Source organism: Lutjanus erythropterus, chromosome 23, assembly GCF_056507025.1.
Source record: "Lutjanus erythropterus isolate fLutEry1 chromosome 23, fLutEry1.hap2, whole genome shotgun sequence".
NCBI lineage: Eukaryota > Metazoa > Chordata > Actinopteri > Lutjaniformes > Lutjanidae > Lutjanus > Lutjanus erythropterus.
The window spans coordinates 5,457,018-5,475,053 of record NC_139339.1 but is presented as its reverse complement, the minus strand read 5'-3'; the positions used below and the strand labels follow the sequence as shown (position 1 = coordinate 5,475,053).

Sequence of the window (18,036 nt, the reverse complement as noted above, 5' to 3'; positions counted from 1 at the left end):
TGTTACACAGCAGTGGTAAGTGGACGTCTCTTTCACAAAATAGGAAAATACAGAGTTATAACTGATCAGTCTAATGAGTGTAGAGGTCTGTAGGGTTATACTGTAGCAGCCTGGTCTCCATACAATGAGCAGCTATCAACATATCAGATTCACCCCAGCCATTTTGTTTTGGGACTGGAACTGCTAGCGCCACCATGATGCTCACATTTTTGATTTTCAGTGAAATATCCAGACAACTATAGAATGAATTACTGTGACGTTTGGTGCAGATTATTCATGATGAACCAACCTTCAAAACTACTCACATTATAATTGCAAACTCAGTTTTAGCTGCACTTCGTCAGCAAACATCGAACTGCTGAACTGAACGTGCGAAATATGCTAATTAGCTACTTTTATTGGTCCTGCCTTTGTCTTGGTTGTTGGTGCTAGCAAACATGCTAAAGTGAAATGGCTAGTTAGCTTCAGCAAAATACAGTGAACATGGTTATATTATACCTGCTAAATATCAGCATTTTATCATAGTCAGTTACTAGCATGTCAGCATGCTAATGGTAGTGTTTGGTAGCGAGATTTAACATATTCAGATTTTACCATCTAAAAAACAAACTAATGATTAAATAAATAAAACATGAAAGATCCAGTTAATTTTTAAACATCTTTTTCCGGGGTTGACAAACATTTCTGTGGAGGATATTGGGGGGAACTTTCTGCAATCCTGACTACGGCCCTGCAGGCACCTACCAAAGAGTCAGAAGACACTAAATCTCTGCTGCTCTTCTGTGAAGTGGAAACTCTGAGTGTGCCATTGTGTCTAATTTCTAGAAAACTGTGTTAAGTATTTGCAGCCAAGAAAAATACCCCTTTGAAAAAGAGCAAGAGCATCATGGCACGTGGCCAAACTCCTTCTATCAATGAATCTTGACAGAGGCTGCTGGAATCAGCTGATCACGTTTGTTCACAGATTTGTACTATTAAAGTTTGAAATATCCAACTTCCTGCTTTCTTTCTACTTTAAAATGCCACATTTGAGGAACAGAGGGTAACACTTACAGGCATTTTCATCCTCATTAGATCAATGCCCCTCTGCTCCAAATCGCCACTTATCTTCCATTTGCACAACCGCTGTTCTTAGCGAGGCTGCGTCAGACAAAGCTTGTGTGTGTGTGTGTGTGTGTGTGTTCAGCCTGGTCACGACCGAGCTGAATTCGTAGAGCCTGCATTTACATCGGGCTGAAAGCAGCGGATAATTTGTCCATATTAAACAAGGCGGACAGTGGGCAGGTAAATTGTTGTTTTCAGTCCCATTTTTCTCTTAGCGAGCGGGGATATAACAAAAAGCTAAATTAATGTTGTCTCTGAGGATTTTCTTTGAAGTTTACAAACAGCATTGCGGGAAGCTGAGGGGAAAATGGTTGCAGAGTTTCTCTTTCTATGCTAAGAAAGTACATTTAACAATAATATGCACCGACACGCCATATGCTGTCCCTCCTGTCCAGCTTCAGTCCAGCTTCAGTCCAGCCCCACCCCTCGGGCAGGGCAGGGGCATTAACACGGACATAATGTAAATCTGGATTTGACACTTTCTCACACAGACAAAAAAACCCAAAAACAAAACAAAAACTTCATATGATATGTGGAGTAATATTCTCAGTATATCTGATATCTTACTTTCACTTTCACTTTCACACCATGCCTGAATCAACAAACTTTTCACAAAAAAAACAAAATAAATAGCACAGCTTTTGATACAGACTCCCATAAATAATACCAACATTTATCGGTAGTGTAGTGATAACACTGTTATGAATTTAAACACGCCAGTTTTTTTCTTTCTTTTTTTTGTTTTAACTAAAACCGGCAGCTTGTGGGACTTGTACAATGCCTGCAAGGTAAAACTGCACACTGAAAACGAACCGTGATCCGTGACACTGTTCTTCTATTAAATCTTTGGATAACAGAGACTTGTGATTTTTGTTTTTTTGTTTTTTTGTTATGTCCGAGTACAAAGAAGAAACGTCCCAACTGCTGCAGAAGAGTCACGTGATATTTCAGAGCTGCCGTACGTCTCCCTCAGAGGATTCAAGATGAGTCATCTCCGCTTTTTTTGCTCTCACCATCAGTCAAACAGCCTTTTTTTTTTGTTCCCCCTCTCTCTTGTGATGGATTTCCTAAAAATGTCTTCTTGAACGTGGATCTTCCTGGGGGTTTTCCTTACACATAAATTAAATATCAGCGTTTTCTCACACACATCAATAAAAGTTTCTTATATTATCATGTACAATTAGAAACACTGGGTATGGTCATATAGTTTTGATTTGTCATCAACAACACTGACGAGATCCTTCGCTCTGATTGGTCCTCCCCGTCGATGTCTCTTGGTGTTACATTATTTCCTGCTGGGCTCTGGCTCTGCTCGTTTCCCCCGTCGTTTAATGCAACTTTAGAGTGTAAACAGTGTACCTCACAATGTGTAGTGCACAATGCTTCTTCATCGCAAAAAAAAGACAACAATCACCAGGTGGACTTCTTGCTCGTTGGTCCTCCATGCTTCTGGTTCTAATCCTCGCTCCGCTTATCAAACATTTCTTTTGTTTCTCCGTCCCCGCTTTTGAGATTCCTTTCAAACAACCTGCTTTAAACTTCCTTATCTCTCCGCACTATATTTATATGTCTGTTATTTATTTTTTTTTTTACAATTGCACGGTAACAACATCAACACGTGACGCCATTGAAAAGTTTAGAAAAAAAAAACAGGGGAGGGTTAAGATTCCTTCACGTGAATAAACGAGGCTGTCGATTGGCGTAAAAAGGTTGAGGGACTTGGGATTGGCTCAATTAAAAAGAGGGGTCGGTCGGTTGGTCGGTTACTACAGCGTTTCATCATCACAACTTTGAGACAGTTTCCTACAGGGGGGACATAAGAGTAAGGCAAGAGAGGGAGGGACGGAGGAGTGTGTACAGTATCTGTGTGTGTGTGTGTGTGTGTGTGTGTGTGTGTGTGTGTGTGTGTGTGTGTGTGTGTTGTGGGGTGGAAGGACTATTTCGCACAGTGTATTCAAGAAAAGAAGAAAAAAAAGAGGTTGTCAGTTTTTTATCTTGCCTGTTCGCCCGCAAGTTAGTGAGTGGTCCTCCGCTGCAGATTCACCTGAGGGCCCCAAAGTGTGTGTGTGTGTGTGTGTGTGTGTGTGTACTCAAGAGTTGGCAGAAGAGGGGTTGAAAGTAATAATAAGTCACTGATAGTGTTAAATAGAGTTCAGCGGGTGTAATGGGAGGATCCACTGTTCCCATGACGACGAGATACAGTAAAGATGGAGGGAGCGAGAGAGAGAGAAGGGGGGGGGACTGAGGAGGGGGTGTAGAATATTTCTGCCCATGTACTCTTCTTCTTTCATTTTTTTTCCTGTCCTGTCTTTTCTCTAATCTCGCCGTCGACTCTATGCAGACAATTCTCTGGTATTTCTCTCAAACTTTCCACTTTTAAAATTTCCCTCATCTTCGCCATTTTCCCTTCAAAAGACAAGATAAGGGCTTGTCTTCTCACCTGTAGGTTTGGCAGTATACTGGAACGACATCAGCTTTTTATTACTATTAAAAAATGTCGCCCACTGGTAATGATAGGAGACTGAGGCAACTGAGTCTTTGAAACCTGCACTATGACTTTTTCATCAGTGTTTCACTTGAAATAATTCTTAATTTTAGGGCTGCAACTACTTTATTGTCATTATCATTACCATAATAATCTGCTGATTATTTTCATGATAAATTGATTAATCATTTAGTCTATAAAATGCCAAAAATGGTGAAATTTCCCAGATGGCAAAATTATGTTTCTTTTGTCAAACCAATAGTCTAAAACCCAAAGACTCTTCATTTACTATCTTAAATGACAAAGAAAAGCAGCAAATGCTTGACAATTTTACTTGAAAAGTTACTTTAACGATTAATAGATTATCAAAATAGTTGGCAATAGTTGATTCAATTGACTAATTGACTAATCATAGCAGCTGTACGTAATTTAGAGCCTTTAAATATCCTAGAAGCTCTTCATCACTGGGAAGATGGTGGGTCTCCTTTCCTAAAAAGTGCTAAAAAATTCATAATAGTATAAAGAAATAAATGAAAAGAGACAGAGAAATCTGTCAGAGACACTGGAAGTTGGTTTGGGAAAAGGGAGGGAATTTTCATGAAAAATGGGCCCATGTTGATCCATCTCTCCTCGTCCCGTCCCTCTCTGTCTTCATGTTGGCAGTGGGTCTCTCCCTCCCCTCTCCTCACCGTTTTAAAACGTGGGTAAATGGCAGTAGGCCTCCAGTGAAGCCAGCAGGATGTAAATCAGCCACAGCGACACGAACAGCAGCGACGTTAGCATCTTGCAAGTCCGCGGCCCGCCCAGCTCGCCGCCGGCCACCGTCGCCCGCCGCCGGTACAGCAGCGTGATCACGCACACCACGGCCAGGATGGTGAAGAGGGTGACGGAGAAGGCCAGGTTCCCCGGGTCCACCCTGAACACCTTGCCCCTGGAGCGCCAGGCGACGGCGGCGATGGTCCACGCCACACCGATGCCGAGGAAGACGTTGACGGCGTTGGAGCCCGTGACGTTGCCGATGGAGGCGTCGGCGTACTGGTCCTGGATAGCGGCGACCTTGCTAGCGAATGTGTCTGGATGAGAAAGACAGAAAATTGACTGTGCTGTTTGTTTGATTCTTATTCTTACTTTTGTTATTGATTTTATCTTCAAGCCAAAAACATAAAAACTCAGCAGGAAATGTAAGAAAACTGGGGTCAAAACAAAACAATTAAATAATGTAAAGCAACAATATGAAAATGACTTTTGATGTTCTGTTGTAAATGTCTCTCTCAAGAAATGGCCTCAAGGTAACATCGAGTATGAAACCACCCACGTACACTGTAGTGCCTTTAGAGATATATATAGACTGTGTACATGTACTGAAAGCAAAGAGAAACACAAAAGAAAAGCAAGGAGGCGTATAAAGATCACGGTATCATAAACAGACACTGAACCAGTTAGTGTAAAAACTGTCTTTTGTATTTATAGAAATATTTACACATATAATGGAGGACAGAGAGAGACAGGCAGGGATAAACAAGACACCGAGATAATTAATAGAAAATATCAGGCAGAGCAAAGAGAATAAGGTGGCATTCATGAGATGCAACTTAATTGTGAAACACCACAAGAGAGGATTAATTGTTAGTCAATATGAAGTTGTACAAATAAATGATTTAATACTCAGTCAAACTGTATAGGTGCTCTATCTTCTAATTAAGGACTAAACCCCTGTCAGTTCAGCACCATGGACAGGGCTGACAGTCACTGAACCAGATATTCACAACTACTGGGTCGTAGCTCACTGGTGTGTGTATATATGTGTATATACACACATGTGCTCAAGAATTCACATTAATAAAAATCATCAGGTAGAGACACACACGCAATGGGCATTTGTTTTTGGGATGAAAGCCTGTTGCACAAAAGGACTTTTGGCCCACTGGGACATTTTTTTTAGATTATTGTTGTTTCTGAATAATGGGATGGCACAACACCTTTATTCTCACAATGTGGGACCTGCCTCCTAAAGCTTTCAAAATAAACTTAAAAAGCAAACACAGAAAAAGGCCCACTGAATTAGCTGTCGTTGCTAACTTCATAGTTACACACAAAACAGTAAGTGTTAATGTTTGGTATTAGCACAGGTAGTTTGCTAGATTGTTAACCAAACCAATATTAGGTGGCTTGGCTGTTTGCCATAATATACACATTTTGCTGGAGTCACATTAGTTAGAATTTTCTTTTCACTTTTGTGTTAGGCCTTAAATATATAAACTTGACCTGGATTACTGTCAGGAAGACTCATAGCTCCATGATGTAATCCGCAGTTGTATACTGGCAGCAGCCTAAGACTGAACAGATGTAATAAAAGCTGTAAAATGCTGTAGGTGTTCATGAGTGGAGCTTTGTGGTGCTGAACATTTGAGGAGAAATTGGGTGAAAAACGCAGAGACTCTACAACCGGCTTGGCAGGAAAACACCAGGGAAACAGCTGCCAGTTATTCTACGCCCGTCTCAGCTTATGTCTATTTTTAGACGGCCTGGTGAGACGAGTCTCAATTCTCATTTGAATGTCGGCGAGTTTTGTTGAAATTCATATCCTCGCATGAAAAAAATCCTCCAAACTTTCTTATGAGGGGGGAAAGGAGGAGTGTTAATCCTGTTACAGACCACACCAAAAGAAACGATAACTTTGTGTGTGTTGACGCACGGGCACACGAGATTGTGGGTTTGAATATGTCTGAGTCATGAAACTGCAAATTATTGCCTCCACACACGTGCACACACTGTTCTAACTAATGCCGGCAACACAGAGGAAGATCACGCCTAAATTTAGAGACTCACTGCATCGCACACGTACACAGACATATATTATTTTCTCTCTGTTGTTTGTGTTCCTCCTCTTTTACAGAAGCTAGCCCCCTCATCGCACCAGCGAACCCCAAAAATGTCAAACTGACTCTTCCTAAGTCCCGCCTCTATTTTGCTCTGCGCTCCAATAACAGTTGAGCAAGCTTGGTACCTGGAAACTCAGTCAAGCTTTTCCTCTGACCTGCACTTAGATATGCTATGTGCAGGTGCTCATCTATGATGACAAGAAGATGAAATTCTGAAGATCTTTTAACCATCTCTGAAATTGGAGAGGTTCCAAAAAGGGTGGGACTTACAAAGGGTCACTGGATAACGTGATCGCAGACATTAGCTGCTCTTAGCATCTGCTAAAGTAAATAGCTACACGTGACTAGTTACTCCCAATACTGCTAGTAGGCCTTGTTTTAGTCTAGCAGGTGTCCTCTAAATGACTCGATGTCCCTGCCGGCCGGTTAAGAAGAGTGAGTCGACATAAAATTGTCTGTGCATGCAGTTTTCACTGTGTGCAAAAACTATTAGGCTGATGGAATCAGTATTATGCAAGATTAACTGCGTACAACGGCGCAGTCAGTCATGCACACACTGATACATGCAACGGCCTGGTGGAGATAATAATGCGTGACACAAAATGGCAATGCATTTGGATTATTGGGCTGTTATGCATAATGCACATAACACATGCTCAGTCATTTTCATACGAACTATTTCTTCAGTAGAAATCAGTTCTGAACAAAACTGTCCATGTGCTGTCATTGTACTTGGGTGGTGGTATAATTTTTTATTTGGGTTGACTGACCCTTTAACAGTCGTGTTCTGTCTTGAACATGACAATCAAAAAACCAAGACTCTCAGATACAGACTCAAAGTACTGCTGCACCAGTGTGTGAGATCAACGCTACGATCTCAGTGGGACATTTTCACCACCAACGCACATTTCAAACACTACTTATACCATTTTAACGGCTCACATGGTTACAAATGAGCTCCATAAACCTATTAAACAGCCAGAAACATTTAGTAGTTCAAACTTCAGCGTTCCAAACCAAGCCTCCGATCAGCATTTGCCTGCTAATTGCCTGAATCTACAAATCTGGTGTAAATTGGCTGGATAATCCTCCAGTGTGTCTCCAGTGTAATACAGCAGAACTGCTTAAATATGGGGGAGGGAAGGGTGCGAGCCAGACAGTGGGAAAAAAGAGAAGAGATGAGATGAATGTTTCTAACAAGCTTTAAAGGGACAATTCGGATTATCTGATGTAGGGTTATGAGGTACTTATTGATAGTCAGTGTGTTACCTACAGTAGATGGCAGTCAAGTTTGGACAAACGTATTTTAGCCACTTAAAAAAGGTCCACCTAAAAAGAAAAAATCAATATTAGTTTAAGTGTACGCTATATTTAGAATATCTTCTCTGCTTTTCCTTGTCATTAGGCAGCCCTTTCTGATGGAAAACTCCCGATATATAAGCCAAATATCGCTCTCTCCAAACCGACCAAACTCCATAGGCGAAATCAGTAATTTTACCTCACAGAACACAGGAGTTGCTGGTCTACCGCTGCCTTGATCTGTTGGTTTATTTGTGTTATTGTGTGACTTCGGTGTTTTAAAAGGATAGTTTGGAGTCACCAAAGTCACACAACAACACAAACAAACTAACAGATTGAAGCAGTGATACAGAGGCAACACCTGTGTTCTGCAAGGTAAAATTCATGATTTTGCACATGGAGTTTGGTTGGTTTGGAGTGATCATTAGTTAGCTTATATAATGGTGATTTCCCATTAGAAAAGGCTGTCTGATGGCAAAGTAAAGCAGTGAAATTATTCTAAATATAGTGTGCACTCAAACAGAAGTAGATTTTTTTAGGTGAACCTTTTTTAAGTGGTTAAAATACAAATGTTTTTTGTTGCTTACCCCGTCAAAGGCTGTATGTTGCTTAGCTTCTGTGCTGGTATTCCTCTCTGCTTCACCAAACTGTCTATCTATTGATAAGTACCTCATACAAGCCCTTCATCCCTTTAAGGAGATCACAATCACCCACACTTGGGAGCACACACTCCCAGTGGAAGATATAATGACCTGTGGGACTTGCCGCACGCAAACTTGCATCACCTCGGCAGAGCAAACAGATATTTACCCACACACACACCTGAGTACCACAGCACACACAGGTCAGAATGATGGATGGTACAATAGTGAAAACATAACAGCCAATAAGAGGAAGGGAGAGAAGGTAACACCAAGTCAGGATAATAAATTGACCGGGATGGGGCACGGGAGCAAGCGCAACAGATAAGTGAGGAGGGAAATGAGAATGTGAGGGAGGAAGATGCAGACAGACGGAAAAAAGGAGGGAAAAAGTTGAGGCATAAAAGAGATTCACAGCAGGAAAACCAGGGAAAGAAAAGCCCACAAATGAACATCAACATCTTGTGACAGGGAACACACACTGATAATGGATATCAAATCCGAGTTTACGGCCTCCAAATCCAACCCACAACACAATGAAGGAATTGATTCAAACACTGCGTTCCAGAGACCTCGCCGCGAGCCATCAAAGTTACCGCCTGGGAGAGTAGCAAAGGAGCCGTTTCTATAAATCATACGGAGGGGCAACAATAAAAAGGCTGGCGAGAGGAATGAAGAAGAAAATTGAATTAAAGCCGCGGGACAATGCGTCCCCCTCCAGGCGGAGACAAGCTCAGGCTGAAGGCCCGTGATGGATCCGGCGTTTTACAATTCAATTTTGACTCCCAGCCTGCTTACCGAGGACGGCCGCTATTGAAATTAGATGGAGTTTGTTTGTGTTTGATTGTTTGTCTGTCATAACTGAAATGTGGGTAAAAATGTGAATTTAATTTCATGTTTCATACAGTTTTTTTTTTGGGAGGAGTTTTTTCTGGTTGACAAAGAATCGTCCTACGTAAAGTCATCTTTGCAGTCTGCCCCTGAACTCACACTTCCTCTTATTGATTATCATGATGTTGTTGATAAAAGGCACTAAAATCAAATCTTCATGATAGAATCATGATAGAAATATAAAATTATTTTCTTCCATTTCTCTATAGACACATCAAGCCACTCTCACTCACCTGGCACCGATGTCCCCAGCGCCACAAACACCACAGCCGTCACCGAGTCCTTCAGGCCTATCGTGCAGCCGAAGTGTGACGCCAGATCGCCCGTGACCGCCGTCAGGACGCCGATAAGCGATATGGAGACGATGAAGCAGGCCCAGCCGTTCCAGTACTCCGTGGGCGGGACGAAGGCGAACAGAACCTTCCAGAAGACGGTGAGGAAGTGCATGATGTAGTCGAAGCAGGACGGCAGCCGCTCCTCGCCACTCTCCTCCTCGTCGTCGTCTCCTTCGGGCGAAGACGGTGATTCAGAAGTAGAGAGAAGAGACAGATAGAGAGGACGAAATGATTGAAAGGAAAAAGAGGATGATGAGAGATTACTCTTGTTCTTTATTCGGCTTTAAATGAGGCTCAAAGTTTCTTCTGACTGTCCTTGAATGTTATAACATTAGTCCGACATCGCCCCAGCCTGTGGTAGTAGCCGCTTTACATGCTAACACCAAGTTCAACAAGTTAACCTTTGTGGTTTTACGGGGAGTTATATGTTGTAGCTATTTTTTTGGTGAACAGCGGTGGGGCTCATAGCCAACAATACAGCAAAAAAACGCCTTGTAAAAGCAAGTATGGATTAAAAAAAACAAGATATAACATGTTAGTGAATTAGTAGAATATCTTTTAAGCCAGGTGAGCTGTTTCCTCCTGTTTCCAGTCATTATGCTAAGCTATGCTAAAAGGTTGCTGGCTGTAACTTCATACTTTGCAAATGGACAAGAGAGTGATATTGATCTTTTCAAGTCTCAGCAAGAAAATGAATTAGCAGATTTCCAAAAATGTCAGCCAACTGCCTTTCATTTCAAAGCCAGACTAACAGAGGGAAAAATAGCCCCCAGTGTGTATCAGTAATAAGACCTGCACAGACTATAAATAGATTAAAATCAATGCGCAGAAAGGTTCAAAATAAAATGCTGATGTAAACTTTTATGAAATGTATTTCTTCAACATCCATCATCCTTCCAAATGAAGTCAAGAAAAATGTCAACCAAAAACAAGTGTTCATAAATCAAAATGATGCTTCATGTCCTGTGTGTGTGTGTGTGTGTGTGTGTGTGTGTGTGTGTGTGTGTGTTACCTGCACTGACAGTAACGGCACTGACAAACTGCTCCCTCCAGCTGCTGCTTCCCACCACCAAGGCCAGGTTTGTCTTCTTGATCAACTTATCTACCGTACTCTGCACACACACACACACACACACACACACACACACACACACACACACACACACACACACACAAAAGCAAACATGCAAGTGCATACAGTCCAGGCAGAACAGGAAAGACACAATCCTCAAGTTGTTAATTCACTCACAGCCACACAGAAAAAAGAAAATGCTTCTTTCAAACCTTTAAATTAGCTCCCACATTGAACAGACACATTTCAAACAATCGGGATTTCACAACACTGAGAATTCGAGGTATAGGATGTGTTAATTAATAGGATGCTGTGAAATTGTGTGTGACGTTCTCTGCGAATTCTAGGAAAAAACCTGCAGGCAGACTGGGTGAGTTTTCTGTTTAAAGCGACGGGGGAAGGGGAATAATAAAAGACGTTGATGCAAAACAGCTCGCAGCAGCTATAGAGCGCCGCACCAGCAGTCATTATCATAACTCAGCTGACAGAGTATTGTGAAGATAAAATCCTCCATGATTTACTATCTAGTAAGTAAGAGACAACAAAGAATTTACTGCATATTAGCTGTTGCAAGAAGAGAAAACAGAAATTAATTCCAGTGTGACAATTAAGGATTTGTAGATTTATAGAACGTGATACCCCGACACTATTATTACATTTCAGTGTATAGAAGTAGATAGAAGATCCAGCACTGCATGCACAGGCAAAAGAAAGAGTGAGAAAGTTAAATAACCTTGTCGGCCCTCCAGAGAAGCTCATTTACAGCCCTCTACACACACACACACACACACACACACAAAACAACACAAATGGACAAATGAGCAAATGAAATGTGCAGCAAAAATAGTATGATTGGTCACATTTACAAAAACAAAATCACAGATAAGAGACAAAATCACATGAAAACAGACCTTTTTTCACAGCAGCTATTTTGACATGGAAAAGTAAACACAGGTGTTACTGATGATACTAATTTAGGTTCAAAGCTAGGTTTAAAATCAGTAGATTCAGGTTTAAAATTAAGCAGAACTGTTTCACAATTAAAAACTAATTTCAGTTCAGGAAATCCAATGTTAATATTTTAAACAGAAATTTAAAAGAGTTTAATTGATATGGAGATGCTTGCTTACCCACTTTAAAATAAATAAAAAATAAATTTGGGCATCATCACGACCCAGTAAGTATTAAAAGAGGGGGAAACTGCTAACTTTAGCTAAAAGGGTAAGAAAATGTTGCATTGTTTGTTAGCTAGCAAAAAAGAAACAAAAAAAATCCCCCAAACTGTTACTTTGTTTACTAGCTGGCAAAAAAGCGGGGAAAAGTCGTGCTGTTTTGTAGCTACCTAAAAAGTTAATAAAACATTACATTTGTTTGCTAGCTAGCTAAAAAGTAAAAAAAAAAAAGTTACTTTGTTTGGTAGGAAAAAAAGAAAAAAGTTACATTGTTTGCTAGCAAGCTACAAAATTAGTTAGCCTAGTTAGCATACTTTTCAGACATGTTTCAGACATGTTTTATGTTCAGGCCCCCCTGAAGTAACTCTGAGGGCTCTTTTAGGGGTACCGGACCTCCTGTTGAAGACCCATGGTTTAGAGTTAAAACTGAAGTGGGGTTTAAGGGGAGGTTTAAATTTAATCTCTCTCAATTTAAAGTTTAAAAGTTTGATGCAACATTACTTAATCATGTTTAAAAATGAATGCACCCCACCCTAAATGGAATGGGACCTTAATTGGTGTCACTGGTACAATCTGTGTTTACCCTGTTTCATATCAACATGGCTGCTGTAAAAACATCTGTTAGCAGAATAAAAACAAAGCAACACATGTGGCATGACAGCGTACAAAGTAATGAAAGCTGAGCATGAGACAGACATGGCTGGTTTGTGTGTTTCGTGTGCTGCTCACATGAAACATCAAATTATCTCTAATTATCTGCGGCTAAATTACTTATAATAAACTGATCAGATCTGAGAACACATTACTTCTAATGTAAAATATTTATTAAATGACTGAGCCGATATATTTTCTAATTTGCTGGATGAATGCCTGTTTTGTAGTGAAACAAGATGACAGCTCACTCGGAATAAATTATTTGTTGTCTGCTATCAATACGACAAACATCTCATTAGAGAGTCCATTACATGCTAACGACATGAATAATTCATCCTCTGAACCGGGGCAGCTGACACTCAATTTAAATAATTTCAGATCAAATTTGCATTTTGAGTCAGTTCAGTGTTTTGGTGATATTTAATGCAGCTCAAATGACGGCTGCCACACTGGTGGTTATCGTTAAACTGAACCGATTAGCCGATGAGCTTCTTAAATGCAAAATTAAAGGGAACACACTCGTGTTATTGGGGATAACACACTCACCTTAAACTCGTAGGACTCCTCTATGACCACCTCCACCTGTGTGTGTTCGCCCAGACTGGGACAGCCCATCTTGGCCACCTCCTCCTCCTCTGCTCCCACCAACGGCTTGTTCTCATTGGAGTCGCCTAGGAGACCAGAGGGATGAATCGGTCAGCGGGGTCGGTGTAACTACGCAGAGGTCGTTTTAGGACTAAAGTAAAGGAAGGACTGAGGCTATGTCTCAACAACTTTTATTCTGAAATTTAGGCACAGTATGTCATTTCCTGTGGTGAATATGGCATTATGCGATTTTGTTTGTTTTTCATGATTGATTGAAAAAGGTCACAGATGATTACTTCAATTACTAAAAACAAACTAATGTATAATATATGTCACTATTACTTCTGTCTCAGGGGGTCTGCTGCATTTGCTTATTATGACCTTTAGCCATTTTTGGAAAAAACAATCTGACACTGGGCGAGAGGCGAAGCAAACCCCGGACAAGTCGCCAGTTCATTGCAGGGCTGACACAGAGATACTCACACTCACATTCACACCTGCGGGCAATTTATCCATCCATCCATTTTCTGTAACCGCTTATTACCGAAGTGTCGCGGGGTGCTGGAGTTTCTTCTGTCCTGTTTATAACTACAGTTTTTTTGCTGCAGTGACATTACTGCACACGTGGAAACTAAACTGAAAGCAGCTCCTTCAATCTACATCTACAATCTACACTCATACATCAACACACATGATGTCGAAATCAGACGGAAAGCTCGCATCACTCAAACATAATTTTAAAGGTAATATAGCCCACAGAGACTGGTGGAGGTGCAGGTGCGGGTTTCTAAATTGGAGAAGATAATAAGTTCATGTGGGTGGATGATTTATGCATGCATGCGTATTCAGATGAACTCAGAGCCCATCGGCGCATCACTGCTGGGACCCTTTTCCTTTCAACTTAAAAATCCCTGGAAACCCCCCGCTCACCGGGTTTGTCTCACTTGATATAATGTCTTCATAACAGTGACCGTTCTGCTTGTACAGATTTGCATTTTCTCTCCACACCTGGAACACTTCTTAGATTAAAGTCAAAGTGTATGCAAAACTATGTGAAAAATGAATCAGCAGTAGCTTAAAATGTGGAAATCTTGCAATTAGCGCAAGACTCCTTATGATTTTTGGATTAATATGTAGAAACTCTGTCCTCACAGTGACCAGGGAGATCAACTACTGCTGGAGGGAGAGAGAAGTGATCATTCCCAATTTTAAATCTCCTCCTCCCTCGAAAAGAGAAGACAATGTCCCCGTCAGTCTGAAGAAAGCTCTCTTTAAGACAGCTTAGGAAATTTAGAGCGTCAATGGTCCTACAAAGCGATAATAGAGAGTGTGCTCACTTTCTGAGTAACTGCAGGTAATTCTACAGCCCTGCAGAGGAAAAAACTGATGGACAGAGTCTAAAGTAACGAGCTGTGAAACTCCCCACCGCGTCCGAGCCGTACCACATCCCCGTCCAGCTGAAAGGGCCTGAAAATTTTAAAGGACTCCTCCTCACACCCTGCAAACAAGTCTTTCTTCAGTCCTTTTACCCTCAGGGTAAAAGACTTTGCAGTATCAAGACCAGAACACCTCGCTCTCACAGTAGTACTCACCCTGAAGCAACACGCATCCTGAATCAAGCTCATGCACTTTACGGGCATCAACTGTATGAACTGCACTGTTGCACCATCACTGCAGTATAATCTGACCTTTTGTGTACTTCGTGAGGTTTTTTTTTGTGTGGAACACACAGAAAAAAATCTCTTTTTTTTTATAGTACACTAATAAAAGATAGCAAGTCGTACTTTGCATCAAATCAGGCAAAAACTAGAAATAATATAGACTTCATTAGACAGTATTATACCCTTTATTAGGCTTTATAAGAAGATAATAAGGGGCACATTACAATAGAACTTTCCCACTGTTAGACCCTTATTAGACTTTATTAGACAGTAATATTAAAGGGTCTAATAAAGAGTCTAACACAGGTACTTCTTCTACATCTTTTTTAAATGTTCACCCATCATTAGTACTCAAACTGCAGATTTGTTTGTCATTTGCCCCCATGAATCTCTACAAGCCCTCCTATCAGTTCTGTTTATGCATTCAGCTTGCGCGTGCCATTTAAACTCAAATCGTGTATCGTGTGATGTTGTCATTTGTCTGATTTTGCCCTGAGCAGCACACATTGATTTAATAATTTTGCCAGGCTATCATTTAAAGAATGTGCGCAAGCAGTCGTGAAAGTTTGTAATGTAAATGCTAATATTTAAACAGTGATGTGTCACAGGGGAAATCAAAGCCATCAAGCCTCCCATGTCATTACAAATGTGAATGTGACTTTCATATTTTCTCTCTATTACCATATGTTCCACCATGCTTCCCTCCATTGATCCACGTGTCCTCATTCACTCCTCACACACAGAGGCATTAATTGAGTCGGCTGTTATCAGCGCAGACCTGCTGTAACTGAAAAGCAGTGTACAATATGTGATACGGTGCGTGTGTATGTGTGTAAATGTCAGTCCACTTGCTGTGTGACAGTGTTATAAAACCTGTTCTATTTCTCCTGTAATGAAACATGCCCCAGGCTGCTGTGCTCTTCATGACTGACATCGAGAGTGTGGACCCTTTACTCCACCAGGAAGTGTCTGTCAACGTGTCTGCACAGGTGGTGCGAGCGTGAGCGGCATGTTAGCATCGACTCGCCATGAAGCCGCTATTGTTCTGGGCGATCATATCCTTGTTAGGAACAGCCTATACTGGCTGGTTTGTGCACCTGAAAGGACGGGATGTGGTTTGATTCTCCTTGTTAACAGCTTAAAAATGGAATAAGTGATTCTGGAGACAGATTAATGTCATTAAATAGCTGCAGTTTGAGTGAGTGGTACAGACCGACCCAACTATCTTTTTCCAGAACTGCTTACTCCACTTCCTTGGCTGTCAACTCCATGTCTACTGTAAAAACCACCTGCCTGCCGGTCAACTGTGGAACAATGAGAGGGATCAGTCTAAAAACAGGTCTGCAGCTATGCTCGCAGCTCTATGAGTCTGTGTGAGCTGCTAATAAGCTCATAGTGACAGTGCTAACATGCTGATGTTTAGCAGCCATAATATTTACCATGCTAACCATTTTAGTTTATCTCATGGATGTATATTTTTTTGGTTCCAGTCCTAATCTTTTCCGAACTCCACATATTTATCCTGCAACCCCTTGTAGGCTTCTGGGCAGGTTGCAAATCATTGTGTTAGAGGTTAGATGTGTGCATGTTATCTGCTCACACACATGGTGCTACAGTCAAGAGTGACTGAAAAAGCAGAGAAAAACATGACACAAGGAAAGTTACTCCAGGTTTCTTTCATCTTGTAAACTTTAAACCTCGTGGAAATTCATCTGAGCAGAAATGTCGAGGCAGAACAAGCTGCAGGAGCCACTTATTGACTTTCAGCGATGGTTCTCTTCAGCCTTGAGTTACCTGCCAGAGATTAGCAGTCGGCATGCTGTAATGAGCCCTTTTCAACTAAAGCTTCCTACATTCTTAAAAAGCTGAAGGGCTTGGATGTTTGAGATTCGTGGATTTCAGAGTTCTCTGGTAACTATGTGGATTCAGAGAGCAGGAGATGACAGAGTACAGCTGCTTCTGAGAAAGATCAAAATAGTTCAGTAGGCAGGAAGGAACTGCAAATTATGCTTGATGCTTCGTTCACAGATTTCTTAGCAAATATGACCATAGTGCCATGTTACAGTGATTTCAGATAAAGAGTTTGCCACAGATGTACACTAAACGCGCTGACTGGTCCTGCACTACAGCGCTTGTTTTCACCAGACAAAAACGATGATGCACAAACACTAAGGCTCTTTTCTGATTCACTGTGATGTACAGGCACAATCAGCACACATCCTTTACTAAGTAGCATTATCATCTAACTACGCTTCTGTCATAACATGTCACAGACATATGCTACATGAATTGGCTGGTCCAGCACTACAGCGCTTATTCTCACCAGGCAAAAGTGATGACGCACAATACTAAGACTCTTTTATGATTCATCTTGATGTACAGGCACAATCGGCACGACAAACATGTTATTTAATCAGTAACATCATTAACTAACTTGTCATGAAGGCTTTGCCACAGATCTATACTGAATGCATTGACTGGTCCGGCACTATAGCGCTTGCTTTCACCAGGCAAAAGTGATGACACACAGTCACTAAGACTCTTTTCTGACTCACTTTGATGTACAGGCACAATCAGCCCCCTTCATATACTAAGTAACGTCATTCACTGCCCTGTCATAACGTGTCACAGTTGGACGCCATAAGAACTGACTGGCCTGGCACTACAGCGCTTGTTTTCACCAAAAATGACTGAAAGTGATGTAAGTGGTTCATCCAACTGAGCAGAATAGATGGGGGGACATAAACAAAACCCTTGAACCTCGTGAATTATTTGAAAAGTGTGGTTGGACTATTAAATATATATTTTTAATCACAGCTTATTTTGAAAGATTTATAGGGGGAGTATCATCATATCTTTTAGAAGTCTGGGTGGACAACTTTGTAAATCAATGAGGCTGGAAGGTCAGTATTACATTGACTTGTTTAGGACTTGAAACTCAAAGCTTAGGAATTGTGAATTGACTTTGGACCTGTCAGTCTTGACTTGAGATATGAGTGGAAAGAACTGAGATAGAACAGTGACTTGGTCCTCTGTTATGTGGCAAACTAATTAAGTACAGGGTAAAGAAGTGGGACAAACACAGATGTGAGACGTGACTTGATGTGAGAAAGAAGCAGCTCGCAGCTCAAGCCCCGTGTTTTTTAAACTCCTTTCTGAGCCGCTTCCTTAGCTCAAAGTAAAATGTTTCCTGAGTTAATCTGAGTTTAGATTGGAGGTTCCACACAATCAATGCAGGTCTCACCCTGTTTATAA

The 18,036-nt window shown here is 41.2% G+C and overlaps 1 protein-coding gene across 1 annotated transcript in view; it reads right to left on the bottom strand.

The window, feature by feature from the left end:
* Positions 1–331: 331 nt before the first annotated feature.
* The window catches only part of LOC146305518 (sodium/calcium exchanger 1-like), a 134,374-nt gene continuing 116,669 nt past the window's right edge, over positions 332–18,036 (bottom strand). Inside the window, exons 14-18 of the mRNA XM_084711699.1 lie at positions 13,082–13,206; positions 11,443–11,478; positions 10,650–10,749; positions 9,536–9,808; positions 332–4,662 (exon numbers count right to left, since the gene is read on the bottom strand). Coding sequence (XP_084567825.1) covers positions 4,283–4,662; positions 9,536–9,808; positions 10,650–10,749; positions 11,443–11,478; positions 13,082–13,206 — 914 coding nt within the window. The 3' untranslated portion in view covers positions 332–4,282. The remainder of the gene's footprint in view (positions 4,663–9,535; positions 9,809–10,649; positions 10,750–11,442; positions 11,479–13,081; positions 13,207–18,036) is intronic.